Below are 27,646 nucleotides of genomic sequence, written 5' to 3'. Positions count from 1 at the left end.
CGAGCACAGGGCTGACTGCCTGCTTGGCTGGTTGCTTGCTTGGTTGATCGCTTAGCTGGTTGACTATGGACCCTCCACAGCCTGGGTTGAGACAGCAGGTAGGAGGAAGTTTCTAACGTGGCACCATGAACATTTGCTCGAGTGAACCCCGAACACACAGGAGATGTCGGTGTAAGAGGGCCGATTGGATCCGTCAACAGTCCTTGTAACGCCAGGCGAGCTCGGGCCCGGCGGGAGCGAGGAGGCGAGGAGGCAAGGAGGCGAGGCGGGCGGACGGGCGGGCGGGCGGCGCGCACAGGACCCAGCTGGGCCCGGCCCAACTCCGCCCAGAGGTCGGCGTTCCCGCCGACGCCCGCGAGGGGGCGGACCGCAGGTCGCGTGCCGCGCCTGCGCAGCACAGCTCCCGCGCCGGCGGCCTCGAGCGCCGCCCTCGGAACTGCGCCGGCGCGGTGCGCCTGGCGCTAAGGGGCGGGGCTTCGTTGCGCCGCGCGCAAGGCTGGGGCAAAACCCAGACCGGGATAGGGCGTGGGGCAGCGCGTCGGGACGTCCCTCGCGTCGGGCCCGATGGCGCGTGCGCATTGGGCGGCCGCCGGGGAGGCTGAGGGGCGGGGCCGGGGCAAGAGTGGCTTCTCTGCCTCTCTGTGCCCTATCGCCGCCCGGACACCGCGCGGGCCGCCGGCGTCATGAAGATCTGGACTTCGGAGCACGTCTTTGAGTACGTTTGGGGCGGGGGCAGGTCGGCGGGGGACACGGGGTAACTGCGGGGTGGGAGGGCAGGCCGGGCCCGGAGTCGCGGCGAGGCCGGGGCGGCCCTCAGGAAGCTTCCAGGCGTCGGGCCTGGTGGGGGGGGAGCTGGGCCCGAGCGCCTCGGAGTCTTGGGGGCGGGGACGAAGGTCACGACCCTGGGGACGCCCCAGGAATGGGTTCCCAGGAGAGACGACCCGTCCGGGAGGGGGCTGGGGAAGGGGCCCTGGCGGCCTGCCTCCCGTGGACGGCCTCTTGCGGGGCGGGGGCGTCGCCGAGCACGAGGTCCCTGACGGCACTGGGGGTGGGACAGGCGCCCCGTTGTCACATGGGGCCTTGCAGAGACCTGTGAGTCGTGGCCCCGAGGATCGTGGGCTGTTGAGAGGCCGGTCGCTCCAGTATCTTCGGGTGGAGTTCCTTGCTTCGGAATGTGGACTTAGGGCGAGCTCAGGCGACCACGCAGCGGACCTTTTCCGGCAGCCCGTTGACCTGAGGAGTTAGAATTTACGGCCTTGAAATTGGAGTCCAAGGTCCAGCTCTGGCTCCAACAAGCTGTGTGACCTTGGGGTTACGCATTTTCGTCTGAAACATGGAAGACGACGACGGAGGTGTTGTCAGGGCCTGACAGCGCTGAGATGTCTTTGAGGCCACGTTCATTAACATCTGTTCGTTAGGGAGAAATGTTTGGTAAGGAAAATAGGCCTTACACCAGTTGGATGTTGGGAATTAAATTCCCTTCTGGTTCCATGATTCACTGAACAAAAGAACCATGCATTTATTCGCCTGTATCATTTTTGCCTGAACAAATTGTTGATCATTTGTCTCATTACTCTTTATTGACTAATCTATTTTCCTCTCACCCATTTGAAATGCCACCTTCCTCCTAAGACACTTTTGATTTATATTTTAATCCATTTCTGAGCTATCTGTTCTATCCCAGTGATCTGGCTGTTGTTGCCACACTGTTTTAATATTTTTAGCTTGGCAGTATGTTTTAGTTTATTTCCAGGGCAATGTTTAAAACAAGTTGTAGGCTTTTCACACACTCAGTGAATCAGACACATGCAGGAGTCCACTGGATCCTGGAAGGTAGAGAATGTTAGAATCAGGGGGCAGATTTCTTTTCTCCCTAATGTTTACAATCTTTCTGGGGGAAAGAGCCTAAGTTTGTAGTCTTTCCAGTGTTCTTTAACCAGGTCACATTCTTCACTACTCTGTTTCAGCCGCTGGGATCATGGATGGTTTCTTCTTTGCAGTTCTCTTCTGGGTTTAAATGCTTGAGAAGTTCTTGGCACTCCTTAGAATTTTCTTCCTTAACACTCTTCTCCCTAGCTTGTTTCCTACCCCTCCTCCCCACTCATTTGGCCCTCTTCTTTAATGTTTTCCTCTCTTCTTACCCTTCAGTGTAAATGTTCAGTGAAATTCTGTTGTTGGCCTTCTTGCATTTCATCAGGGACTATTAGTCTTTCTCTTTTTGTTGCACGTTTCTCTGAAATTTGATGAAAGCTCTGGGACTGTCCTCGCAGAAAATAGACATATTCACACAAATGCTCTGTGTGTCTTGGGAGAAGAAGCCCTGATCCTGATTCTCCCCAGATAATGTGGACTTTTTAATCAAGGTCCCAGCTGATACACACATTTCTGGCACCCAAATCTGTACCTTGGGCTCCTGTCTTTCTTGAACTTAAAATCCTTATTTTCAGGTCTTAGCAGGGTATCTCTACTCACATGTCCTGCAGGCTTTTCAGACTCAGCATCCCCGAAAATGAAGTCATTTATCTCCCCTCTCAAATTTTATGCTTTCCCTGTGTTTTCCATCTTAAGGATGTTACTAACTAACAACATCTAAGTCATCATTCTGAGTCTTTCCCATCTATGATTTTCCAGTGCTTCCTTCTGAGGCCTAGCATGTAGTCGGCATCAGTTGAAGTCATTCATTGATTCCTTCAACAAATACGAAGGCCCACTAAGTGCCAGGCACTGTTCCTTGGATTGGTTCCACTTTGGTAAATAAATCAAGACACTGTTGCTGCCTCGGTGGAGTTAACAGTGTTCCCCACCTCGTTTTATAGGTGAAAAAATTGGACCAGGTTCTACTGACTGACTGTCCTTTGGGGCCATCTTTGAATGTCTTGCAGTGTGAAGTCTTTTCACGTGATTTCATTAATTTAGTTAAAATGAATTACTGGAAGATTGTTAATTGTAATATGCATCCTTTGTGATTTTTGAGCTAGTCGTGTTTTATAAAGCAGTCTTCGTCCAAGCTAAGTCAACGTCAATGTCTTAAAGTTGGCTCAGAGAGGAGAGAATGACTGACTTAGAAATAATGTATAACCACCCCGAAGCCTTGCAATTATTAATTTTTTCAAGGAGGTGGGGGAAGCGATAAGTGCGTGGAAGCCACCTCCCCATGGTATATGACTAGATGGAGATAGGGAAGGGTTCATCCGATTCTCATTTTAGATAGTTTTCTTGGTAGCAATGAGAGTGCTTGGCCCCTATCACTTCTATTTGTGGGGACTGTTTAGCTTTATGAAGTAGCTCCGCTTATATACCTGCACTGTTTGCTGAATAAGGCTTGAGATTAAAAACAGAATGGGGTTCATTTCTGTATAATGTTAGAGCAAAAGTGAAGGTATTACGAGCAGTGTTACTGGTTGTCCAGGATTTTGCAAAATGAGTGAGGCTGAGATTTTCCTTTTGTCCACGAAAAGTGGTCAGGCTTACTTCTCTGAAAAGTTGAAGTAGATTACTGCCTACTTGTTTTGCTTTTATTTTTTTTTTAACATCTTTATTGGAGTATAATTGCTTTACAATGTTGGTGTTTTGCTTTTCGAAAAATAAAAAGTCATGCTGTGTGGTTTATCGGTAAGTGTAGTTTGAAACACCATCTCCAGATCTTGTCTTTTCTCTCAGTGAAGATGTGTAAAATCACACATGTATAAGGCTCATTGTAGTTAATAAGAAGCTCATTTGAAATGGATATCTTTGGTACAAGCATGTTGTTCAGATAAGTTGTGAAGCGATCAAATGTACATCACATTCTGAATCACCCAAGTACATGTGCTTTTTGACAAATATAAAGATGCTGCAAGTTCCATGACATTATTACCGTCTCCATCCTAGATGAGAAGCAAATGCTTATTAAGGGAGAATATTAGAGAGTGGCACATTAGGGGCACCTTATAAAACATTTTATTGTATTGAGTGACCTTTTCAAAACAGAAATCAGAATCACTCTTGAGGAAAGTAATGGATAAAGATTGACTGGAGGGGCCAGTATTATTTATTACTTTATTAGAGAAGAATACATGTTTAATATTATGATATTTAAATCAGTAATGCTTTGGATCTTTTTGTAATTCCTATGAGAATTTGTAGTGCCTATAAGTTCTTTTGCTCTTGTTACTTCTTTATGGCTTCACAGAAGTGGGGTCAGACAAAAGAATAAATGGTATAATAACATTTTTTGCTGTTTGTTTCTGTAGAACATAATTGTAAAACACATTTTTATGAATCAGTAATTCTTAGAAACAAAACTTACATGTGAGAGTGGACACTGATAAGTGGACAAGGTGACTGAGGAACGGCTCTGTAGTGCCCTGTAGGCTATTTTAACCTTCTGGGCGTCAGCTCTGCCACATCACCTGTGTGCTGAAAACATACTGAAATCTGCACATGTTCAAAATGTAGATTGAGCCTCCCCAGATCGTCTTTCAGTCAACGTTTCAGAAAATAATCTTCCCTAGGTAAATTAAGTAAAGTTTAATTGTAAAGACTAATTTGATGGGTTATAAGAATGGTTTGATTTATATGCGTATTTTTTAATGGTTGATTTTTTATTCCTGTCGGCAGCCACCCATGGGAAACTGTTACAACAGCTGCAATGCAGAAATACCCAAACCCTATGAACCCAAGTGTGGTTGGAGTTGATGTATTGGACAGACACGTAGATCTCTCTGGAAAGTTGCACAGCCATAGACTTCTCAGCACAGAGTGGGGACTGCCTTCCATTGTGAAATCTGTGAGTGTGTCTTTATTCCTGAAGCAATGTGACTGCTGTAGAGAAGTTTTCAAAACCACATTATAATTTCAAATAGGTTGTGGGAGCCGATTCTGAATGTCATTTTTGCATCAGTTCAAATTGTATTATAATAAACTTGAGTTATGAGTGTATAATGAATTGGAAATATTATTACAGTCTTCGTGAAGGCACCCGATAAAACCTCCTGAAGGAAGCCAGCTAATGCTCTGTAATCTAAAAGTTTTATTCTGCTCTTCCTACTTTGCCAGCAACTTAAGATGTGGAAGCAGTGGTCTGGTGCTGGTGGTTAGCTGACAGTTGCTGTGGTCAGTGGTGGCCGCGCCTGTTAAGTGAGGAGCATGGTCTCACTTTGCTGCTGCCGTGTTTGTTCCAAGATCTGTTGCTTCTACCTGTACATTTAAAAGCAATTCTATAAAAAAAAAAAAAAAAAAAAAAAGCAATTCTATGCCCTTTCAAGGGAGCAGGCTTTAGTGAGCCAGTTTAACCAGCAAGAAAGTGGGGTGCCAGTTTATCGTAATGGGAGAGAACCCTGGTATAAGTGGACCCAGTTGTCTGTAGAGATTCTTTTTCTAGAAAGTGGGCCCCTCAGAAAAGTAAAGGACACGTTTTCCAACAATTTGCTTCCATTGCACACATCACTGCACTAGACGGTGCGGACGCAGAAATGAGCACGGCTGGGATTGGCTTGGGGTCGGAGCACAGGGAGTGACCCTGGATGTGCTGTGTTATCTTCGTCGTGAGGTGGCTGGATTTCTGTCTGGGGACCGGAGCCACTGCGTCCTCTCCCTTGGGCCGCGCTAGGAAAACACCGACAGACACTCCAAACCTCTCCTTTCTCTACATGCCCTGTTTCCCGAATATTCAGGCTCACTGTTCCACCCTCAACCTTGGCAGCTGCCGAGTCCTACCTCGTACTCCGTTCACTCTCAGCGGGCTGGTTGCTAATCGCCTCTGCTTGTGTCTTGGGCGTCTCATCTCCTTCGTGGTGTATGAAGTCCTCTTACCCTTAAACGGGCCTCCTTTCTGACCTTTGTTGCTTTCTCATGTTTTTTATGAAAACAGATTTTTGGTTCAAAATAGTAACACATTTTTACCTTCAAATAAAATATTGATACACTAGTTAAGAAATCCTTCTTCCTCTGATTACTAATTCTGAATGTTTTACTTAGCTTATTGGTGCAGCAAGAACCAAAACATATGTGCAAGAACATTCTGTAGTGGATCCCGTAGAGAAAACAATGGAACTTAAATCTACTAATGTAAGTCTGGACTCCCTTTTGTTTTAAGTTTAAACTATTTGGCTTAGTTTTTTTCTCTCTTTTGTGTAGTTGGTACACAAATGAATGTATGCTCTTCAGCCTGGCTTAGGAAATCAGTACTGAGATGCTGCATTGTCTCTGCCTGTTTGCACTTAGCCTCAGCGCTCTAATGAGCCCGCCTGTTATTTCTAGGAGGCGGCACTCAGTAAAGTGCATTTGGCATCATGTGCGTGTTATTACTATTATGATGCTTTTGTCCAATTTATCATTTTTTTAATAAAAAGGAAGCAATGAATAGTGAAAACTTCTTTTTACACTAATGTCAAAGTGGCTTACTTGCTGCTGTTTTGTATATTTAGCTAGCAAGGTGTTGGTTTGTGAATTAATTTTGGAAATATTTTTAATCTTGGTTTCCAAGATGATTTGACTTTTTTTTAATTCTATAGATTTCATTTACAAATATGGTTTCAGTAGATGAGAGACTTATATACAAACCACATCCTCAAGACCCAGAAAAGTAAGTGAAAAATATTTTAACAAACCTATTTTACAGTGTGTTTTAATTTTTTTAATCAAATATTTCTTTGAAAAATGAAAATTAGGTCATCCTGAAGCTGTGTAAATAAATGTTTTGTTCCAGAACTATTTTGACTCAAGAAGCCATAATTACCGTGAAAGGGGTCAGTCTCGGCAGTTACCTCGAAGGACTGATGGCAAGCACGATATCGTCAAATGCCAATAAAGTAAGTAAGGCTGCTGCCCGCTTGCTCTTTGTTTTGCTTTTTGTTTTTTCTTTGGGGGTGCAGTGCAGGCTTGCAGGATCTTAGTTCCCCACACCCCTGCGGTGGAAGCGTGGAGTCTTAACCACTGGACCACCAGGGAAGCCCCTCCCTGCTTGCTCTTACTCCTGGGTCTTGTTTCTTGGAAGCGCTGTCCTTGTGAGCTGACTCTGAGCCACTGCAGTGCGAGGTGATGTGGGCGGTTGCTGGCACGGGCTCTGGGGTCCAGCCCACCTGCCTTCACGTGCCAGCTGTAACTCTGACCAGCCTTTCACCTTGGGCAATTAATTAAGTGAACCTCTCTCTGCTTCAGTTTCCTGTCTGCGAAGTGGAGATTAATCACCCGCCTTACAGGGTTGGGTGCGAAGAGTGAATGAGATAATATGGGAAGACTGTAGCCCTGGGCCCAGCATGGGGGAAGGGGGGGAGCCGTGTAGCAGTGCGTCACTGTTGAAAGCATAGATTCCCAACCTTTTTTTCATTATCTCCCTTCACACCCAGGTCCACTGTAGATATTTTTCCCCTAATTACCCCCACCCCATGAAATTGTTTAATACTACAGATTATAGATATAGGTAAATGGATATATGTCTGTGCTTTATACGTGAAAAAAGTGAGCTTTTTCTCCACTGCCCTCCAACTAATTTTTGCCTGACTGAGAATGATTCAAAATAAAGTAAGTTCAGAGAAAGAGATGCCTAATGTACTGTTTTGTAACACATGTTTAATATAATCGTTGAGCAGTCAAAAGATTTTCATAGATGCCTCCTCTGTGTCAGGCAGAGTGCTAGGCTAGGCTGGGGATACAGCGGGGAGCAAAACAAACGTGGTCCCTGCCCTCGTGGAACTAAGAGGAAGGCGACATTAATCATACAAAACGTCATTAGGAAAGGAGAAGTACAGAAAGGTATGACAGTGTTTAATGAGTGTTCAGTAAGTGATGTTTCTGCTGAGTTCTGAATGAGGGGTGGGTAGGCCGTGAGGGGCCTGCTAGGAAGCATTCCAGGCAGAGGAGCTGCGTGTGCAAAGGAGGCCCTGAGACCGGAAGCAGGAAATGCTCCTGTTCTGTCCCTCAAGGAACTGCATAGGGTCCAAGAGAGTGGTTGAAGTGGAAGTCAGGGACCAGAGCCTTCAGAGCCTCGTACAGGATTCTGGTTTAAAATATGGACATAAAAAGAAAAAAAAGGAGTTTGACCTCACCCCGAAAGGGGAACCATTCTAATCATAAATAAGTAAAACACCACTGTCGTTTAATTGTAGATTCGAGAACATCTTTTGCAAAAATATAAATTAAAATCAGCATATAGATCAAGCCAGTTTCTCAAGGCATTTGATATTTGGTAAACAAGATTAGAGAAAAAAAAGCAAAGGTAAAAACAACCTGTCCTGGTGAGGTTTAGTTATGCTTGTGCCCCTTCTTGTTGCTTCCTGATGTGCCGTTTATTTGCCAGGTGCCTTTGCTCTCACTTGGTTAAGAATAAACATGTTGGATTCTTTTTTAAGGGCCGAGAAGCAATGGAGTGGGTAATACATAAATTAAATGCTGAAATTGAGGAATTGACGGCTTCGGCAAGAGGGAGCATAAGGACACCAATGGCAGCAGCAGCATTTGTGGAGAAATGATAATGAAAGTTGATAACACCCAGTTCCCCAGGTCTCTACAGGCTGGCAGTATATTTATTTGTTATTTAAAAAATACAACTATATTTTCGGTAGAATTGTTTTTTTAATAAGCTGAAGAAGGACTATGTGACTTGATCAAAACAAAGAGGTGCAGGGTTTCTAAATCAAAGGGATTGGCTGAAATTAGTGTTGTCTGAAATGACTGTCTGATTTTGAGGATTCCAGTATTTATGTAAAAATTTAACAATTTTTGAAAAGTACTTGAAAATTGGTATTGGCTGATCAAACCTCCTTAAGGTAGAGTTTTAAAGCTTTTCACGCATTGGAACTCTACCTGTCTTTGGACCAACCCCAGAACCAAGCAGAGCCACCTCTTACATACCCACCACTGCCCTGCAATAAACTTGGAGAACTTGCATGAGGGAACTCACTTTTCAAGGAGAAACTGTATAGTTTTAAAAAGACATTAATTGTATAAAATAACTTGCTCTGCTATAAACCACCATTAAAAATCACAATGTTTTAATTTGGTACTCAACATTTTTGGAGTAAAAATTATCATGAAAGTAATAAATGACTCCAACAAAAATATATTTTATTGTGTTAAAGAGTACTGTATTGATTTGCCAAAGTTTTGTAGCTTAGTAAATGTATTCCTTCCTTGGATCTGTACTTTATGACTTAGTATGCTGTGTTGTGGGCTGGTTATGTTAACTGAAAAAATAAAGTCATTACCAGAATTTTGCACTACTCTAAACTTAAACAGAAGAACAGCTGTTCACATCTTTTAGCATTTCACATTTGCCTAACTTATAAATTGCCATGTGTCAAAATTGTGGTTCTGTAATTGCTAAAGCATGATATGTCAGGTTATTTGAATATAATTCCTTTTTGAAGTAACTGTGGCCACAAAACATCTTTTTTACGTGAAGAGCTGTACATCATTTGAAATTACTCGAATGATGTCTTGATCTGAAGCATAAATCCCAGGGACTTAATGTTTTTAAATAATACTGTGTCACTGCAGGGGATGGGGGCGGTGGAGAAGAAAAAGGAATAATAGGGTGAAAAAAAAGCACTGACCTGAACTAACCAGTATGTGAACTGCTTTGCAGCTTTTATTTATGGGAAATCCTTGCTTTGGACGCCAGTGGGCAGCTGCAATCTGAAAAACAATCCAGTAAATGTTGTGTTGTTTTGTATTTTGTAGCAGGCAATTAATTATCAACCGTTAAATAAGAATATCTTTGATACTGGGAATTGTTGCATACAGAATATTTTTGTTAAAAGGTGATGAGCTCTTGCCTTTATTTCACAGTACTTGAAGTGATAAACTTCTAGTCAGGTTTCCTATAAAAGAAACCAATTAATATATGTACCTAAACCACAAAAATAGTATACCAGACTATTTGAAAATTATTGTTTTTCTATTTAAAATATTGTTTAGCTTGCGACTTCTTAGGACATTTGTAAAAGCAAGTTAAAGCCAATAAGGTTTTTGATTATTTTTTGTAACCGGAGATGGTTTTTACAATTAAAATAACATTTCAACTAAACAAACCATTGCTAAATAATGATATTTAATAATAAGTTGCCTTGTATAACTTCTGAAAATTATACGTTCTGAAAAGTATAAGAATACCCTAATGTTAAAAAGATTTCTAAACAAAATTTTATCCTGTTTTTTTTTACTCTGCTCTAATGACAAAATTCTATAGATTTTCATCTTCCAGTGTAGTTACTTTTCGTTAGATAGCTCGTAGGTAATGGCTTTTACCTGTTAAAATATAAATAACAGCAGGCATTCGAGAGGACTAAACTGGAGTAGAGTGTTCATGGGTTAGAATTAGACTCGGATTATGGAGCATATTATCCTGTTTAATGTTAAACATGGATCTTAAATGAATTAAGAAAAATCTTCCTGTTAATAAAAACTTCCTTTTAACTATGATGTTTTTCCTGATTATAATTTCTTTTTAATAACTAAGGAGCAAAAGAAATGTTTTTCCTTGTAAGAATTCACCTAATTGCCGCGCGCTCGAGCCGGCTCTGCGCCGCGAGGTTGGACGCGCTGCGCCTCCTCCCCTCCTCCCTCCGATGTCCAGTTCATTCTCCCCGGTCAGGTTCTGATGCCCCGGGCCGGCCTGAAACCCTAGGGATTGTCGGGGGGCGGCTCGTTTTAACTGTTAACTCGGGGCGGACATGCTTGAGTGTTGTCAACATGAAGGTCTGGACGCGGCCGTCGGGTTCGGGCGGGGGGGGGGGGGTGCGCCCCGACACCGACCTCGACGCGGCCCCGAGTCTCGCGCTCCCAAAGCTACACAGCCGCGCGTTCCCTCCAACTCCCCTCTTGCCGCCCCGCCGCCCCGCCGCCCCGCCGCCGCCTGAGCCACTACGCAAGCCCGCGGAGCCAATAGGAACGCGCGGCCGGCCGGCCCGCCCGGGGATTGGCACCCGCGGCTCGGGCCGCGCGCCCCCATTGGCTCGCGGAGCCTGGAGGATTCTGCGATGAGACGGCAGAGGCCGTTCGGGAAGGCGGGGCGGGGCAAGAGGCGGTGGGATAGGCAGGTCCGGAGCTCCGCCCCTTCCGCTTCTCAGGCCTGACCTTCCGGTAGCCGGCCTGCACGCTGAGCCGACCTTGACGGGTCCTGGCGATTCGGCCCGACGCGCCCCCTCTCGCGACATCATGGTGGCGTACTGGCGACAGGCTGGACTCAGGTAGGGCCGGGCATCGGGAGGGGCGGACAGCTGGGGCGCGGGGAGGTCCGGGGCGAACCGGGGTCGGAGGTCACGCCGGGCGCGGCGGGGGTGGGGGTGGTCCCGGCGAGTGCGGCCCCAAGATGGCGGCTTGCGGGCGGGGAGGCCGGGTTCACGGCCGTGGGATGCGGGCGCGCCGGGGCCGAGCACCTGTCCGCACCTGCCGGGGGCGCCGCCGAGCACCTGTGCGCCGCCTTGAACGCGCTCGACAAGTGCCGTGTCTTCCCGTGGACGGCGCTTCTCACCCGCGGGGCCTTTGTCCTTTAAATTACACTCGGTTGACGTTCTGGAAGTAACAGAGCCACATACAACTTGAGAACTCGAAGGAGCGGGGATAGGTCTCAGGAGGTAACCACGGTCACCATACCTGGCCGTTCTAGCATTAAGGTGGGGCCTTTTAAAATAGCATATCCATCTTTTATTTAAATTAGCTCCTGTTGCTCTCAGGTTTCCTTATTGGTAAAACGGCTGAGCCCTTGGTAAGGTGTACAAAGCTCTGCCACAAGGCGAGTGGTGGCTCTTGGGAAGCCAAACTATGGAACCCACTGGAGGACATGACTTCTGGTAAAACGGAGACACCATGGATCTAGGTGTCACACCTGGTTTCTTTGCCTGTGCACCCAGTTGAGCCGCTCACCTGGCTCAGGTTAACACACCTTGTTGCTTGACTAGATTAAGTAGCACTTCCTAGTAGTGACCGTCTGTGGGTATGTAACTGTGGGCAACCCAAGTGTGTCCTGACTTTCAAGGTCAAGCAAAGTTCTGTACAGTTGGAAGGATGATGGCCCCAGTCAGAGGGACCGTGTATTAAGCACCTACTACGAGACAGGTGGGGCAATCCTGCTCTCCACACTTTGTCTTTCCTCCTCCCTACCACCAGTGAGGCAAATACTGTTATCCTTCTGCTTTGTTCCATTGTTTTTACAGAATAAATTAGCCCAAAAGATGGAACAACTTAAAATTCACCAATTAGTAGGAGTGGAAGCAAGAATTGGAATTCCTGCCTCTGGCCCAAAAAAAAAAACCTGAAACATGAGAAAATAGTCAGCAGCTCCCTCCCCTCTGTCCTTCCTGTTTTCAAACAGTGTAAAAAGTGAGCTGACATCTTTTGGAAAATAAGATGTTGATGGGAGTCCATCTACCAAACAGGAAGCAGGCTGTTAGATATTTTGCTAGAATTGATGATGTTCTCTAAGGACGTCTCAGTTTAATTTAGAAACCTTGCTTGGGAAGTATTTTCAATGGCAGGCCTGACAAGCAGAATCCAATATTCTCAGGAAAACCTTTAAATAATCAGAAGTAGACCTGTTTTAATTCAAAATAGTTTTTTTCCCTCTTTTAATTATGTATACTTTACCTTGTAAGAATAATAAAAGAAAAAATTTTAAATAGAGAAATGGAAAAAGACCACTCATATCCTCTGTTAACATTTAGGACTGTTTACTGTGCTGTGGGATTTTTTTCTCTAATATATGCATCTTTTATTTCAAATTAATATGTATTAAAGAGAAAACACTGCAAAGAAGAAAAACCAAAAATCACCTAACCCCAATTAAGACTTTGATATATTTCTTTCTGCTCTTCTTTTTCTTTGTATAGATTCCTTTTGCATTAGTCATTTTTTTAAATTAGTTAATTAACTTTTTTTTTTTGGCTATGTTGGGTCTTTGTTTCTGCGCACAGGCTTTTCATTGCGGTGGCTTCTCCTGTTGTGGAGCACAGGCTCTAGGGCGCACGGGCCTCAGTAGCTGTGGCTCGCCGGCTCTAGAGCACAGGCTCAGTAGCTGTGGCTCACGGGCTTAATTGCTCCGCAGCATGTGGGATCTTCCCGGACCAGGGCTCGAACCTGTGTCCCCTGCATCGGCAGGCAGATTCTTAACCATTGCACCACCAGGGAAGCCCTGCATTAGTCATTTTTAAGTTTACTTCTACAATGATGTACAATCCAACCAAAATGAAAAGTATAGGAAGAAAAACAAAAGCACAGTCACACAGCAAGTCTGGCTGGATCATTGATAATTAGCTTTATATTGTCTCTCGTGTTCCTCCAGCTACATCCGATACTCCCAGATCTGTGCAAAAGCAGTGAGGGATGCACTGAAGACGGAATTCAAAGCAAACACCGAGAAGACTTCCGGCAGCAGCATAAAAATTGTGAAAGTGAAAAAGGAATAATCTGTAAGTTGTTGGTGGATTTAGAGAAAGAGCTGCATCTTAAGTATTTAGAGAGCTTTTAAAAATCAAAATAATTTTAGTTCTGCCTTCTGTCCACATTTGGTCCATCAGCACATCTAGAAGTTAGTTAGTGGGATGATAATGTCACGCATACAGGTTGAGGAAGCCCCATGGCATCATCAAAGAATGTCATTTCGAGGCCCTGACAAGCAGAAGTAACCTGCCATGTTGATTTTCAGTTCATTGAGCAATGCTAGGTAGAAAGCCATCTTATTTTAATTAAACCTGTTTCACGTGTCTGCACAAAATCAAATAATTCGGAGGATAAACTCCCCACTTTTATAATTGTTACTGGAGTTATGTAACAGTGCAGGAGCATGAAAAATTACAGTTCTTTGAGTTTTTATTTCCGCCACATCTGCTCATGTTCTCACAAATCACTACTTCCCGAACGTAGGGCTACAAGTACAGGCAAGGCTCCTGCTATTTTATCAAGCAATAAAATCGGCAAGACCCTGCAGTGAATACTGTTTTGCTAAATTTATGTTTTCAGAGTTTGGTTCATTTTATTTCTGATGTTGGCAATGCGAAGTAAGGCAGTTTCGTACAGTTGATAAGTTCAGACTTTCGTGTTCCAAACTATTAAAGTGATTTGATCTCTAAACTGCTTTCTTGACATTATTATTTCGAAGATCAAGCGAGGCAAATTACCAGAAAGCTGTTTTTCAGATTTAATTTTCTTGTTTAGCTTTAAAAAAGCTTCAGACCCGCAGTTGCAGGGAAATGTGATAAATAATAATCCTTTGGCAGCTTGTGGTTATGAGCGATGTTACTTATTGGAACTGTCTCCCCTAAGCACTTTTCATTTTCATTTTGAATTAGTAAATATTTTATTACAAGTCTGGAGATGTGGTGTTGAGCCCTTTTTCTGGGGCTCTCTGTCTGATCTCATAATTCTGAGGAATGAGACCTGGTTTTAGGTTGGGTTGTTTTGTTTTAACAATGAGCTAACTGAGAAAAATCACCCAGCCTGTGCCTGCAGCATGGCCGAGCCAGACTCCGCATCGAACTCCCTCCACCTTGTAATGTCCTTTGGGCCAGGAAGTAGTAGTGTCCAGCTCCGGTAAGCAGAACAGTGACCATTCTCTATCCATCGTGCTGGGGACGCAGCCCCACCGCCTCAGCACAGGGGATTTAGCGTCTTTTAAAGGCAGAGTGTTTCTTTATTGCGGGGAGAGTGTTTGGTTTTTCTTAGCAGGGAAGTGCCTCTTCGGCTAAGGCAGTGCACGTGAACCTGCACTTTCTACAGCTGAGAGCCAGGGTTTATCACCAACCGAGTGGACTGGGTCTGCAGTCATATTATACTGCTCGTTATAAGGAAGTTACTTTCCCTATTCGTGTTGGATTTTTAAGAAAACGTGAAGGACTGGCAACTTGCTGTTTCTCTTTTCCTCCTAGACCCTGACTACAGCTTGAAATGCTGCGTGCTCACGGTGAAGATGTGTGGGCACGTGTTATGGCAGATTGAAAACGATCCCCCTTCGTGGGGGGGGGCGGGGAACCTGTCTTGTTCATAGACTGACAATGCCGATACATTAAAGTACAGTTCACTCTTGCTGTTGGTTTTTGGTTTCTTTCGGACTTTTTCTGTTTGGGAACTACCACACCACTGCAGGATTATGATCATATGAACCGGGGCTTTTTAAAGGAGAACAGTGAATTCCCTGGGGGTCCAGTGGTTAGGACTCCGAGCTTCCACTGCACGGGGCACGGGTTCGATCCCTGGTCGGCGAACTAAGATCCTGTAAGACGCACAGCTTGAAAAAAAGAAAAAAAAAGTTAAAGGGAGAACAGATATCATATCGAGTGACCAGAGGGATCCAGGAGACATTTTGAAAACGTCTCAAAAGAAAAGGTTCTTTTTTTCGTGACGTAATTGACAGAATTGGGCTCCGTCATTGAGGCTGTCTTGCCCCTTGCCTTTGAATTGCAGACGTCATGTCAGAGCAGTGGGTTGGGGTCAGGGGTGGGCCGGGTTGTCCGCTGGCCTCGTCCTTCTGCGCCGGCAGCCGTATCCAGGTGGTGCGACTCAGCAGGCTGAGTGCGAGTAATTATGGAAAGCGGAGATGAGAAGAAATGCTAAATTGTAGTATTCATTTTCTATCGTGCACTTCAAAGCTATCGAGAAGTACTGTTGTCGAAATTCGCTAAGCACAAGATACTTTTCACATTGTCTTAGGAGTGAATCTTATATTCTGGGAGCACTTCTCACAGGAAACGAGGCAAAGCCGCTCAGCAACACGCTTACCGAGCTGACGGCCGAGCTGACGTGAAAATCTAAGCTTCTGGACTGCAGGTCTAGGGCACGATCATGACAGCAGGTCCATGGTGTTTTCACGGTGATTCATTTACCTAGTAAATATTTAGGGTCGAAGAATTGTTGCCAGCAGGGTGTTTTTCTCTTTCTTGGAAACTTGAAGGCACTCAGCCAAGTAAAACCCCAAAGTTTACAAAGTTGCAAAGTTAACTGCTTGATTTTTTACCCACTTCTGGAGGTGGAGAGAGACACTTGGACAGGAAATGTTGAAACACCGGTTTAGCTTCTGCCCCAGGACAGGTTCTCAGCTTGGTACTTAAGCTAACAATAATTTATCAGGGCCCCTCCGCCATGCCAAGGATGAGGGCAAGAAAACGCCTTTGTTGTTGGCTTCTGGAGAGGACTTCCTGCCCTGGACACTTGACCTACAGGCTTTATCTCATTCTTGGCATGGGGCACACGAGGAGCTGCAGGGCTGGACAGAAGCAGCCTACGAGCCCCTTGTGCCCTGTGCCTCAGGCTGTTGTCCTGCTCTTTTGAAGTCAAGGCCCCTCAGTTGTCATGCTTCCGGTCCCCACAATTAAGGTACCAGGAGGCATCTTTCATTATAGGGACAGGAATAAATGGATCACAAGGCCGTGGGGCCTTTTTGGTACCAGGCAAATGAAGTAACTGATAGGCAGAGGGCCAGACTCTTTCCAGCCAGTTCAATTAGAGATAAGTCATTCATTCGGGAGGCAAATGGGATCATTAGGAAAGAGACTTGGGGACAGGGCTTGTGGTAGGGAAAGGATTAAAAGTCAACTGAGTAAAGGACAGATTCACTGCTCAGTAAAGATTCCTTGAGGCTCTTTCTCTGTGATTAAAAAATCCTGAACCGATACTGTGAAGCCCTGCTGGGAGCTGGCAGGACCACCGTGTCCAGATTACCAGGGGGCCCTGATCAGATCTTGTTGTGGGTATTTCACTAACCACCTGAGTGATTTGTGAGGGATTCAGTCTCTTCACTCACGCAGTGTTCTCGTGTGTGAAGTGAAGGAATCGGACAAGCTCTAAAATTCTGATTCTACCGTCTTGGTTTCCGAGAGACCAATGTCGCTGTAGCAACCATACAGCTAAAGGAATAGGCTCTTCAAAAATCACAGGGGACAGATTTCTTTCGGTTTCTAGTGGGGTTTTTGTTTTGTTTTTTTTAATCTATTTCTACCATACGAAAGAGTAGGATGGTGAGATGCATTCTGAAAATATTTTTAACTACTCACATTAATCAGTCTGGACGGTTAGAATTCCAAGAAAAGGAATTAATTTAGTCTGAAATAAAGCAATTTAGCCATTTAAAATTGTATCTCTTTTATTTTAATGATTACTGTTGAGCAAACAATCTTTACAGTAATATAAATCAGGTTTTTTTTTTAATTTAGATCTTTATCCTTTCTTGCATCTATTTAATTTTTTAATTTTTCTCATCTTTTCAGGTTTGAGAAAGTGAAAAAAAGTGCTAGAGGAATCGTGTGTAAATTCTTATGTAATCGCAGGTTATAAGTCTTTTTAGCATCTAAGGAAGTTATGAACTTCAAACTAGGAGTCGTTTAGGTGCAGTTCCTTGAATCTACTTTTAAAGCTACTTTTGTTTTTGGTGCTTTTTGAACCACAAGTAGAAAGTATTTTAATTAATTTATTTATTTATTTTTGTAATTCTGGAAATAGAAGACTTGTCATGATACCAACAGCGAGACAGTTTTCTCTTGGTACATGTTTTAGTTATTTCCTCATGAGACTACATGAAAAGAGTGAAGTTTCTCAAAATGAGCTGCTGTCACCCATTCACCGGCTACCTCATTACTGCAGATTACAGAGCAAATCCAGTTGCCTGCAAGTAAATATTTCCTCCTGTCGCCAGCTACCCATGGATCAAATAGGACAGCTCCGTGGTAATTCTAGAAGGCCATTAAAACCCTTGCGGCGCTGGTAAGGGATGGCAGTGCTGTATGTCAGGAATAGGTAAACTGTAATTAAGAAGTTATGGATGATCTGATTACGCTTTTGCGTATCTGGTCCTGTTGTAATGTGAGCAGATTAAAATCATGTAATGGTTAAAGCTGCATGGTAATGCAAACATTTATGGCCACTTCTGCAAATTAATTTGAACTGAAAAAGTTCCCTAACGAGACGATGTCCTCCGTAACTGCGAAGGACACTGCAGCCACCGCTGCTTAATTCCTCCGTTTGAATGGTTGCCGAGCGCGCCTGTGCCCTTTTAAAGAACAGAGCGGCTACAGAGAGCTTTCAGGAGGTGATCGCCGCATGAAAGTGAAAAGGGCATTTCGAGATAACCTTTACAAGGAAAACCAAAGATGATTAATGAATTCTCAGAATCAAACATCAATAAGAAACTTAAAAGTATGTAAATACACCTATGTTAAAAGCTGGCTCTTCAGACATAAAGATCAGAGGATTGGAGTTCTCGAGTTTTGCTTGTCGTTTTTTGTTTTTTATTTTTTTTGCCCGGGTATTTGTGGGAAGGAATGCCACTCTCCTTTCCTCCCTTTTGCCCTTTGCAGTTGGTACGTTGAAACGTACACACGGTCTCCACAATTTACTAGTGGACGCTGAAGCCCATTTACCTCTGCGAACCTCCTGCACACCAAGCAGTCACCTGGCTTTTCTGGAGGCCGGCAGGTGTGAACAGGTGGGCTGCGGGCAGCGAGTTAAGAGAGAACCTGCAGGAAGAGCCTTAGCAGCCCGGGATGCCAAGTACAGATTCCGGGACGCTTACCAGCGTAGCTAAAGCATTTACAATTTAACCTCAACTGCAGTGGCTCCCCACGCGTTCACGTGTGGAGCCCTGATGCCTGGCGCGGTGCTAGGCATACAGCAAATAGCCAATCCAGATCTTTAAACAGAGGGAGCGCTTTACCATAAATTCACCTGGCTATTAAAAAGAAGCGACTAGAGTGGGCAGGGGATATGAAGCTCTTCAAGGCTAGTCGGTGCCAGCAGAAGACCCTACTGCCCATCAGTACTTCCCCACCCGCGCAGTCCTGTGTTGAAGCTAATACTGGGTGGCTGCGTGTGGGTCGCGGTGCTACGGTGCAGAACTGGCCGGGGACGGCCGTGGGGACTCACTCATCCTAGGTGAGAACACTGGACGTGACTCCACGCCGCGGCCAGCCTCGCGCAGCGTCTCTCGTGGTTAATGTCCCTTATCTCCTGGTTCCCTTTCTGCCTCGCCCCCGACCTCCTCCTTCTCCTCCGGAACTGCTTCGGCATCTTGAAGCTGTTGGTACTCGGACACCAAATCCTGGATATTACTCTCGGCTTCGGCAAACTCATTGATGTCCATCCCCTCGCCCGTGTACCAGTGCACGAAGGCCTTCCTCTTGAACATGGCCGAGAAGTGCTCAGAAATCCTGCTGAAGAGCTCCTGGATGGCCGTGCTGTTGCCAATGAAGGTGGCCGCCATGCTCAGCCCCCGGGGCGGGATGTCGCACACGGCCACCTTGACGTTGTTGGGTATCCACTCCACGAAGCAGCCACTGCTCCTGGTCTGCACGGCGAGCAGCTGCGCGTCCACCTCCTTGGTGGACATCCTCCCCCGGAAGATGCAGGCCACGGTCAGGTAGCGGCCGCGGCGGGGGTCGCAGGCGGCCATGGTGTTGCGGGCGTCGAACATCTGCTGGGTGAGCTCGGCCACTGAGAGCGCGCGGTACTGCTGGCTGCCCTGGGCCGTGAGCGGCGCGAAGCCGGGCATGAAGAAGTGCAGGCGCGGGAAGGGCACCATGTTCACGGCCAGCTTGCGCAGGTCGGCGTTGAGCTGGCCCGGGAAGCGCAGCGACGTGGTGACGCCGCTCATGGTCAGGGACACCAGGTGGTTGAGGTCGCCGTAGGTGGGCGTGGCCAGCCGGAGGGTGCGGAAGCAGATGTCATAGAGGGCCTCGTTGTCGATGCAGAAGCAGGCGTCCGAGTTCTGCAGGAGCTGGTGCACGGACAGCACGGCGTTGTAGGGCTCCACCACCGTGTCCGACACCTTGGGCGAGGGCATCACGCTGAAGGAGTTGAGGATGCGGTCGGGGTACTCCTCGCGGATCTTGCCCAGGAGCAGCGTGCCCATCCCCGAGCCCGTGCCCCCGCCCAGCGAGTGCACGAGCTGGAAGCCCTGCAGGCAGTCGCAGCCCTCGGCCTCGGCGCGCACCGCGTCCAGCACGCTCTCCACCAGCTCGGCCCCCTCCGTGTAGTGGCCCTTGGCCCAGTTGTTGCCGGCCCCAGAGTTACCTGCGGCACAGGGGACTCGGTTAGCCCGCTGGGGTCGGGGGAAGGGTGTCGGCAGCAACACACCAGGAGGCGCTCCTCTCTTCCCGCTGGAACCTTCCAGGAAAACCTACCGTGGACAAAGCTGTCCGGTTGGAAGAGGGCCCCCAGTCGGCTGGATCGGATGCTGTCCATGGTCCCAGGTTCCAGGTCCACCAGGACTGCTCGGGGCACGTATTTCTTACCTGCGTGGAAAAATAGGAAGAAGTCAGCCAACTGCTGTTTTTCTAAAGGTTAATGTTTCATCAGAGTAGAACCCTGTGACACGGGTCCAGAAGAAAAGAGCCCTCCTAGAAGGTGTCTGTGATAGAAAGACTGGAAATCGTATCTGGGACTGCAGCAGCGATCACACAGATCTGTAGAATGCCGCAGAAAGAACTTTCTCCATCGTTGTCCGTTTTGTTTGTTGTCCTGCCAGCGACAGGGATTTTGTTCCTATTGGAAGTGATTCTACTTTTTATTTAAAAACCAGAAAGGGAGAATTCCCCAGTGATCCAGTGGTTAGGACTGCCGCGCTCTCAACTGCCGAGGGCACGCGTTCAGTCCCCGGTCGGGGAACTAAGGTCCCACAAGCTGGGCAGTGCAGCTGAAATAAAAGTTTTAAAAATTAAAAAATAAATTAATTCATTAAACAAAACCCAGCAAGGAAGGTCGGGGCCTAAACTGCTTGTGTTGAGAGTGTGCCCCCCTCCAGTGACCAGAGACCAGTGACCCTCCAGTGGCCAGTCCTGCCCTCGGTCGCTCGGGACATCCCCCATCTGGCGTTCCGGTCTCGCGGGACCTCCTCTCTCTGCCGCGTCCCTGGGGCTGGTGATGGGGGCCGACAGCGAGGTCCTACCGTGGGCCTCGTTGTAGTACACGCTGACCCTCTCCAGCTGCAGGGCGCTGTCCCCGCGGTAGCTTCCGGCCCAGTCGATCCCATGCTCCTCGCCAATCACCTCCCAGAACTGAAAGCAGAAGGAGGGGAGGTCAGTGCCCAGAGGGACCCCGACAAGCGCCAGGTCGGCGACAACACATTGAGCAGAAAGACAGGAAGTGAGGGCTCCTGGGCCCGCTTCCGTCCCCAACATGGTCTTGGGGGCCCTTTTCCTAACTGCCCACCCCATGGCGTAACGTACTCTTCACCTCTGCTCACCACGAAGTGAAGATTCTTTATGTCAGCCTGAACGGCTTCAATAACATGTCAACACATAGAATATTAAATTGGATTTTGCTCCTATTAAATTCAGGCCCTTGTGTACATTAATGCTGTTCTTTTAGAGTTTCTCACGAGAAGTGCATCTCTAGTTTGGCCTTACGGTGCTTCCAGCTTGTAAAGTATAGATCCCATTACGTGAAAATAAACTGAATTCTTATCCGATTTCACAATAACATCCCCTTTCACTTTGCGGATTTATTTTCATGCAGTTTTCCCAAAAGCCCATCACTAAGACACCTATGCACGCTTTTAAACTGCGTGCATTTGGATGATCAGGTATGCGCTCGATTCAAAATTATGCGTAGCTGTTCTCTTGTAACTATCTGAGACATACTACACTTTCAATCACATTACAGCATTCATGAGTATAGGGAGGTGCCAAGCTCTTTATATGGAATGGAAACAGTTACTGAGATAACCCCTTTTCGTTACCCTGACGGAGCACATAGTAAAGCGCAATGAAAATACATTCATTTATGTTAAAATCCCCAAGGGTGTTTTCCCAACCACATCTTGTAAATGATGGCTCTGATGTGGCCTCGGTCTTATGAACAAGATTACTTTATAGTAAATTATCAGCACCCTTCAGGGTGTGGGAAAAGAAAGAAATTTAAGTTCTCTCACACCACAAATTAAATGTGTCTTAAAGCTCTTACGGCCCCGAATAATAAGTAGTTGCTGGGCCTCTAACCACTAGACAACACAGTTCTGGATTCAGAGCTGAGACCCTGTCTAGACCCTCTTCTCCCTCCTGGGGTCCTTTCTCCATCCTGTCTTCCAACTTCAGTGCAGTTGGGGCCCACGCCTCCCACTTCTCTGTGTGTTTCAGTTTTGAACGTCTTATCACTCGGCAAGGAAGGATGACGCCTCCTTTGCAAGCGGTCATTTTCTTTGCCTCGGGTTTTAGACACCTGTATTAAAAGACTTTCATTTTTTCATAGCTGCACTAGTTCCAGTAGCCAAAAGTTGGAAACAATCCAAGTGTCCATTGACAGATGACTGGATAAACAGAATGCAGTCTCTCTATAGGATGGACTATTATTCAGCCTTAAAAAGGAAGGAAATTCTGACACAGGCTGCAACAGGGATAGACACTGAGGACACTATGCTGGGTGAAATAAGCCACTCACAAAAGGACGAATACTGTTACATGAGACACCAAGAGCTGTCAAATTCATAGAGACAGAAAGGTGAATAGCGGTTGCCAGGGGCAGGGGGAGGGGAAATGGGGAGTTAGTGTTTCAGTTTTGCAAGAAGAAAAGCATTTAGGAGATTGGAGGCACGACAGTGTGAATATACTTAACATTACTGAGCTGTACACTTAAACGTGGTTACAATGGTACATTTTATACCATTTTATCACGTTTAAATTTTTTAAAGTTTTAATGCAATTAAATTTTTAATGCAATTCGTACTAGTAAAAGTAATTTCGAAATAGCAAAGAGACAGTTGTTATATAGTAGAACTGATCAGCTTAAAATTAGGGTTGGAGACCTTGGGCTGTGGCATCTGTTTTTTAGCATTGGCCAACAGTACCAGGTATTTTTTAGAAAAATTTAAGGGGGAAGGAGAAAAACTTCTATATTCCAGAGGATATATTTTAATTATTTCTGCTGCTGGACCCAAAAAACTTTTAGGTTTACCTCTTTCATTTTCTGTTGCATTTGAAATAAAATAGTAGTTGATCTTTTTTAACTTTATAACATAAACATGGGAGGGAGGGAAAGATCTCTTAGTAATACGGTGTAAAAATTTTCCCAAGAAACTTTGGAAAAGTGTTTTGAGACAAATTCCTGGTTTTAGATATGAAAAGTTCATTGCTAAAGTGATCAGAGTAAAAATGGTTGACAGGTGTATTATACACATGTAACTGTCGACAGAATTAACATGAATTAAATTAACCCTTTAAGCCTTTACTATTTCCTGGGTCTCTTGAACTACAGGTGTCGTTTAATAAGTCAGATACCCGGCAAGCGCCTCCATCTGCTGGGCTCCCCGTCCGCCCTGCTAACTTAGGGGATTTTCTGAGTTGGCTGCACTGTGGACCATGGAAAGGCCAGCACTAGTCATCGAACTTTCCTTACCTTAGCTCCGATCTGGTTGCCACACTGGCCGATCTGAATGTGTACAATCTCACGCATCCTTGCTTTGTGCCCAAGGGCAAGATCTTCACAGGGTCCCCCGTCTCTGGGAGAGCCGCCCGTCACCGCTGTGAGCCCCACACAGCTCTGGTCATCGCAGCGATGGGACCAGCTGACCAGGCTACCTCCCAGTGTGACCCGAGGGTGTGTCCAGCCCAGAGGCCCAGCCCCAGCCCTCCCCCTATCATCCCTGTGGAGGGGGAGTTTTTTCCTCTCCCAACACGGAATATTGCCTGGTCATTTCCTAGAGTTCAAGACCAAAGGCTGCCATCGTTCAAGGTGCGTGGAAGTCTGGCACCAGGCCTAGGCTCTGGGCATGGTGGACTCTGGGCACCAGCGCTGGCTCCGGGTCCCAAGTTGGTGAGGCTCCTAGCTCACTGGGGTGACCAGGACCACCGCCAGAGAACTTTCCCATCCAAGCCAGTTGTATTATTAGAAATCCTGTTGTCTAAACACATCGCTTGACAGATGAGGCCACGAATCCCAGAGCATGAAGTGGCTTCACTACAGTCATACATACGACCACTAAGACGTCTCCACACCCTCCCTCAAGAACCTGCCATGGCTCCCTCGCCTGCAGCCGTGCTTCGTCTGAAAGCCACTGGTGGCGCTGAGGTGACCGTCAGGGGAACACGGGTGGACAGTTTTTATGTTGTATACTTGGATGTTAGTAGAAAAAAATAACTAGTATGTGTAGTAGTAAAATGATAATAAGAGAAAGTTTGCTTTTTGAACTTGGCCAAATTTGTCTGGGTGACATGGGATTCTTGGGAGTTTGGGAAACCACAGTCAAGACGTAGAATCTAAACTCCCTGGCTTGGGACATCCCTGGCGGTCCGGTGGTTAAGACTCCACGCTTCCAATGCAGGGGATGTGGGTCTGATCACTGGTGGGGGAACCAAGATCCCACATGCCGCGAGGTGTGGCCAAAAAAGTAAAAAAAAAAAAAATTAAAACTTAAAAAAATACTTCTAAAAAATAAGTAAATAAAATATACTCCCCTGCTTGCCATCAAAGCCTTTGCTAACCTGGCCCCAAGCTTCCTTCCCAGCACCGCCTCCAAACTCTGGTCCTGAGAAAGCCTGTATGGTGAGGGCTCTGGAAGCCACCTCCCTCGCCGCTGGGCCCTCGGGTTCTCAGCCCACGACTGCTCTCGCCCCGCCCAGTGTTCACAGTGGTGTTCACTACCCCCTCCCTGACATGCCAAGGCCACTCTTCATGCAGAGGCTGCAGCTGCTCTGTCGGGCCTTCTGCCCAGACCAGGGCCTGGCTGCCCCCTCAGCCCCCCAGCTCTGTGCTTGATTGCCCCTTTGCTCTTGTCACGGGGGCCTCACTGTTTGCTGTTGGGTCCTTTACCAGACGATGAAGTCCCGTAGACCCAAACGGACTCCCGGCCACATCTCCCTGATGCCCAGCAAGGGCCAGCCACACAAGAGCCCAGCTCTCCCAGCAAACCGCGCCCACCAGCAGCCCCCGGCCCATCACCTCTCACCCCGCACGCCCCAGCCTGACTGTCAACTCCTAAACCCCCGTGCCTTTCTAGAGGCCTCTGGGGGCCCATGATGTGAGGTCAGTGACATGGGCAGGGAAGTTACTGCCAAAGGACTTTCTGGGGAAGATAGCCTCTAGTACTCCCAGGAGTCCAACCGCAGAGCAAGGACCAGAGCTGAACACTGGGAAGGAAACCCACAGATGGGGAAGAAGGACTTTGTCCCGCGGAGTCAGCAGCAGGACCTCTCCTGTCCGTTGTCTGGTGACCTCACCGGCCACGTGCTGACTAAGAGCCCCGTGTGACTCTGGGTCAGGTCCTGGACCAGAGGAGGAGTTGCTGTAAGGGACACGACTGGGACAATTGTGGACATTTGAATACAGACTGTGTAGATTGGATAATAACAGTGTAGCCATGTTATAATCTCTGAACTCCATCTTAGCCCAGGGGCTATGCAAATGCAAACCCTTGTTTTCAGGAGATATTGCCAGGTATTCAAGGTCACCATGCAACTTTCTCTGAAACAGCTGGGCAACAATAACAACGTGATCCGTGGAGAGACAGGTTAAGCAAACGTGGGGAGATGTTAACAACGGGTGAATCTTTCCAAACTTAGAACAAGGTGAGGACTCGGGCAACATTTCTTAGTTCGGAAATTTCTTTCTACTCAGAGCTGAATGACCGCATGACCCACACCTGCTTCTGGTCCACACTTGGCCGCTCCCCAAGGTAAAGAGACGAGGAGACTGTGTAAATCCAAGAGGAAGAAAGAAATCTGCCTGTGCTTAGCAGTATTTTTCACAAATTAAAAACTATGCAGAGGGGAGGGATAAATTCGGAGGTTGGGGTTAACAGACACACTACTGCATATAAAATAGACAACCAACAAGGACCTCCTGTAGAGCACAGGGAACCATACTCAGTATTTCATAATAACCTATGAGGGAAAAGAATCTGAAAAAGAAAAGTATATATATGGTATATAGATCTAGTGCTGTACACCTGAAACTAACACAATATTGTAAATCAACTATACTTTAATTAAAGAAAATACATACATACACAGAATGAACCTTTCGGTTTCCAAGGAAGTCACCCCACTCTCCCTACCCCAGTGCCTTCGCCCCTTCCTCTTCCCTCTGTGTCCCCACCTGCCCAGCCCGCCCTCCCCTGCCCAGCAGACTCCGAGGCTGGAGCACGAGATCAGACCCTGGGGGGTCAGGGACGCCCCCCCCTTTTGGTGGCCCCAGAGCTTTAGTGGCAGTTTCCACATACGGTTGTGTTTGCTCATTACTTCTACTCCTGCCTTATCTCCTCACCAGCATGGGAGCTGCTGTGTCGTTTCACCTTTTGAGTCCCCAAAGTGCCTGATACATAACAGGGCCTCAGTCAATGTTTGTTGAGGGCAGACCAACAGCTGGGCGAGTTTGAGCAGCCCTGCTCAGAAGGGCGAGTTTTCTTAGAGCCAAGAACGTATTTATTCTCGAGTGTGCCCTAATGGGTGGGGCTCGGTGCCGAGGGCTCGTTCCTCCGTCCCCTAAGAGGTGGTCCAGGCTGAAAGCGTAAACTGTTCCAAAGAACAAGGATGTCAGGATCGAACATGGAGTCAGCACACGAGCTATTTTGGGACACTGCAGGACACGGTGGGGGGCAGAGCTGCCGGGAGGGCCCAGGGGCTGGCCTGAGGGACACCCTTGATCTCCATGTGTTCACTGCATGCCAGAGGAGCAGGGCGCAGCGGGCTGGGCACGCCAGCCTCCACCCTGGAGCACACCTCTCTTGGTCACCTCAGTTTGCCAGGTTTCCAGATGAGCGCTTAAAAGGTTTTTCTGTTAATGGGGCAGCTGGCAAAAAGGCGGAAGAAGAGGAACCCTGTTTGCTTTGATTCCAGCGCGGCCAGCAGTGTTTACTCAGCCTGGGCGGCATGTGCTGAGCTTGGGACGCTGCCAGGGGCGGGGGTTGGGGGTAGGGGGCGGATGCCAGGCAGAGAGGCTGCGGCTCAGCAGGGCCCACCTCTCCCCAGACCTGAGCCGTCTCAGCTGGAAAGCGGGATGACGGTCCCGAGGCCCAGGTCTGCGCTGAGGACCGAGCAGCCCTCAACACCCCTGGGCAGGCAGTGTTTTCCAAGCCAGCTTCACAGGATGGAAGGTGGCGATGCAGCTGACCGCGTATGCACCAGCACCCTGGGTCCTGAGCACCTACTATGTATCTGGCCTAAGCTAGCTGTGGCACACAGAGCCCTCCATCTGGATTTAACACGTCCGGGTAGCACAGAGTGGCCGGACTCGCAGCAGGTCTGACGCCAGCCTGTCTCTGCTCCTCTGTCCTTATTCATGAAGGGACCTGCTCCCTGGGGAACGTGCACCCCTCTGGCTGCCAGGTTAGCGAGAGCCAGTGAGGAGCTGAAGACACAGTGCCTTTTTCAGTCCCCGAGAAGTGGCCCCTTCCCGCCACACAGGTGAACGTGTGACAGTTCACACGGGGGGAGACCCAAGGTCTGCTCTCCTGTCAGGCTGAAGGTGACCCCTTGCCCTGAAGCACAGCAAGTGATTAAAAGTGGCCATCTGTGATGAATGACAAAATCATCTTCTCCCCTGAGAAGGGCTGTGACAAAGGCAGGTGATGGTGACAGACTCTGAGCGGAGCTTCAGCGGGGCAGAGGGCAGGAGCGAAACTGCCCTGTGCACCGGGGGTGACCCCGCTCGCCCAAGGACACTGAACTCGTTAAGTACCGGTGGCCAGCCCTTCGTCGCGAGGAGCAGTCCTCAAGAAGATGGGGTGGCAGCAAGCCCCTTCCTGGATGACACTCGG

General features: G+C 47.3%; 3 protein-coding genes across 4 annotated transcripts; 2 read left to right on the top strand and 1 right to left on the bottom strand.

Moving 5' to 3' along the window:
- The first annotated feature begins 485 nt into the window (after nucleotides 1–485).
- Nucleotides 486–10,398, top strand: PRELID3B (PRELI domain containing 3B). 2 transcript variants are annotated; one of them, XM_065892568.1, is made up of 6 exons: nucleotides 486–715; nucleotides 4,600–4,768; nucleotides 5,959–6,048; nucleotides 6,495–6,565; nucleotides 6,689–6,791; nucleotides 8,331–10,398. In XM_065892568.1, exons 1-6 carry the CDS (start codon nucleotides 684–686, stop codon nucleotides 8,448–8,450), a joined length of 585 nt encoding a protein of 194 aa, XP_065748640.1. In that variant the 5' UTR covers nucleotides 486–683; the 3' UTR covers nucleotides 8,451–10,398. The 2 variants fall into 2 exon arrangements, with proteins under 2 accessions (XP_065748640.1, XP_065748641.1); XM_065892569.1 differs by lacking the exon at nucleotides 5,959–6,048 and having other exon boundaries at nucleotides 684–715; nucleotides 8,331–8,450.
- A 496-nt stretch (nucleotides 10,399–10,894) lies between these two features.
- Nucleotides 10,895–14,873, top strand: ATP5F1E (ATP synthase F1 subunit epsilon). Its single transcript, XM_065893109.1, has 3 exons — nucleotides 10,895–11,168; nucleotides 13,259–13,385; nucleotides 14,841–14,873. Exons 1-2 carry the CDS (start codon nucleotides 11,137–11,139, stop codon nucleotides 13,380–13,382), a joined length of 156 nt encoding a protein of 51 aa, XP_065749181.1. The 5' UTR covers nucleotides 10,895–11,136; the 3' UTR covers nucleotides 13,383–13,385; nucleotides 14,841–14,873.
- Nucleotides 14,874–18,691: 3,818 nt separating this feature from the next.
- TUBB1 (tubulin beta 1 class VI) lies at nucleotides 18,692–23,533 on the bottom strand. Its single transcript, XM_065892040.1, has 4 exons — nucleotides 23,290–23,533; nucleotides 20,846–20,954; nucleotides 20,082–20,192; nucleotides 18,692–19,971 (listed from the first exon to the last, which is right to left on the bottom strand). The coding sequence occupies exons 1-4, from the start codon at nucleotides 23,344–23,346 to the stop codon at nucleotides 18,893–18,895; spliced, it is 1,356 nt and encodes a 451-aa protein (XP_065748112.1). The 5' UTR covers nucleotides 23,347–23,533; the 3' UTR covers nucleotides 18,692–18,892.
- Nucleotides 23,534–27,646: the final 4,113 nt, after the last annotated feature.

Source organism: Phocoena phocoena, chromosome 15, assembly GCF_963924675.1.
Source record: "Phocoena phocoena chromosome 15, mPhoPho1.1, whole genome shotgun sequence".
NCBI lineage: Eukaryota > Metazoa > Chordata > Mammalia > Artiodactyla > Phocoenidae > Phocoena > Phocoena phocoena.
This window is presented reverse-complemented; position numbering and strand designations above follow the sequence as displayed.

What these genes read in the sequence shown, in the direction of transcription:
- PRELID3B (XM_065892568.1), top strand. Translation starts at nt 684, where the DNA reads ATGAAGATCTGGACTTCGGAGCACGTCTTTGA. An exon ending in TGCCTTCCATTGTGAAATCT is followed by an intron (nt 4,769 to 5,958) that starts GTGAGTGTGTCT and finishes TGTTTTACTTAG; the next exon opens with CTTATTGGTGCAGCAAGAAC. An exon ending in TATCGTCAAATGCCAATAAA is followed by an intron (nt 6,792 to 8,330) that starts GTAAGTAAGGCT and finishes TTCTTTTTTAAG; the next exon opens with GGCCGAGAAGCAATGGAGTG.
- TUBB1 (XM_065892040.1), bottom strand. Translation starts at nt 23,346, where the DNA reads ATGCGTGAGATTGTACACATTCAGATCGGCCAGTGTGGCAACCAGATC. An exon ending in GTACTACAACGAGGCCCACG is followed by an intron (nt 20,193 to 20,845) that starts GTAGGACCTCGC and finishes TTTTCCACGCAG; the next exon opens with GTAAGAAATACGTGCCCCGA. An exon ending in ACCGGACAGCTTTGTCCACG is followed by an intron (nt 19,972 to 20,081) that starts GTAGGTTTTCCT and finishes CCTGTGCCGCAG; the next exon opens with GTAACTCTGGGGCCGGCAAC.
- ATP5F1E (XM_065893109.1), top strand. Translation starts at nt 11,137, where the DNA reads ATGGTGGCGTACTGGCGACAGGCTGGACTCAG. An exon ending in TGGCGACAGGCTGGACTCAG is followed by an intron (nt 11,169 to 13,258) that starts GTAGGGCCGGGC and finishes GTGTTCCTCCAG; the next exon opens with CTACATCCGATACTCCCAGA.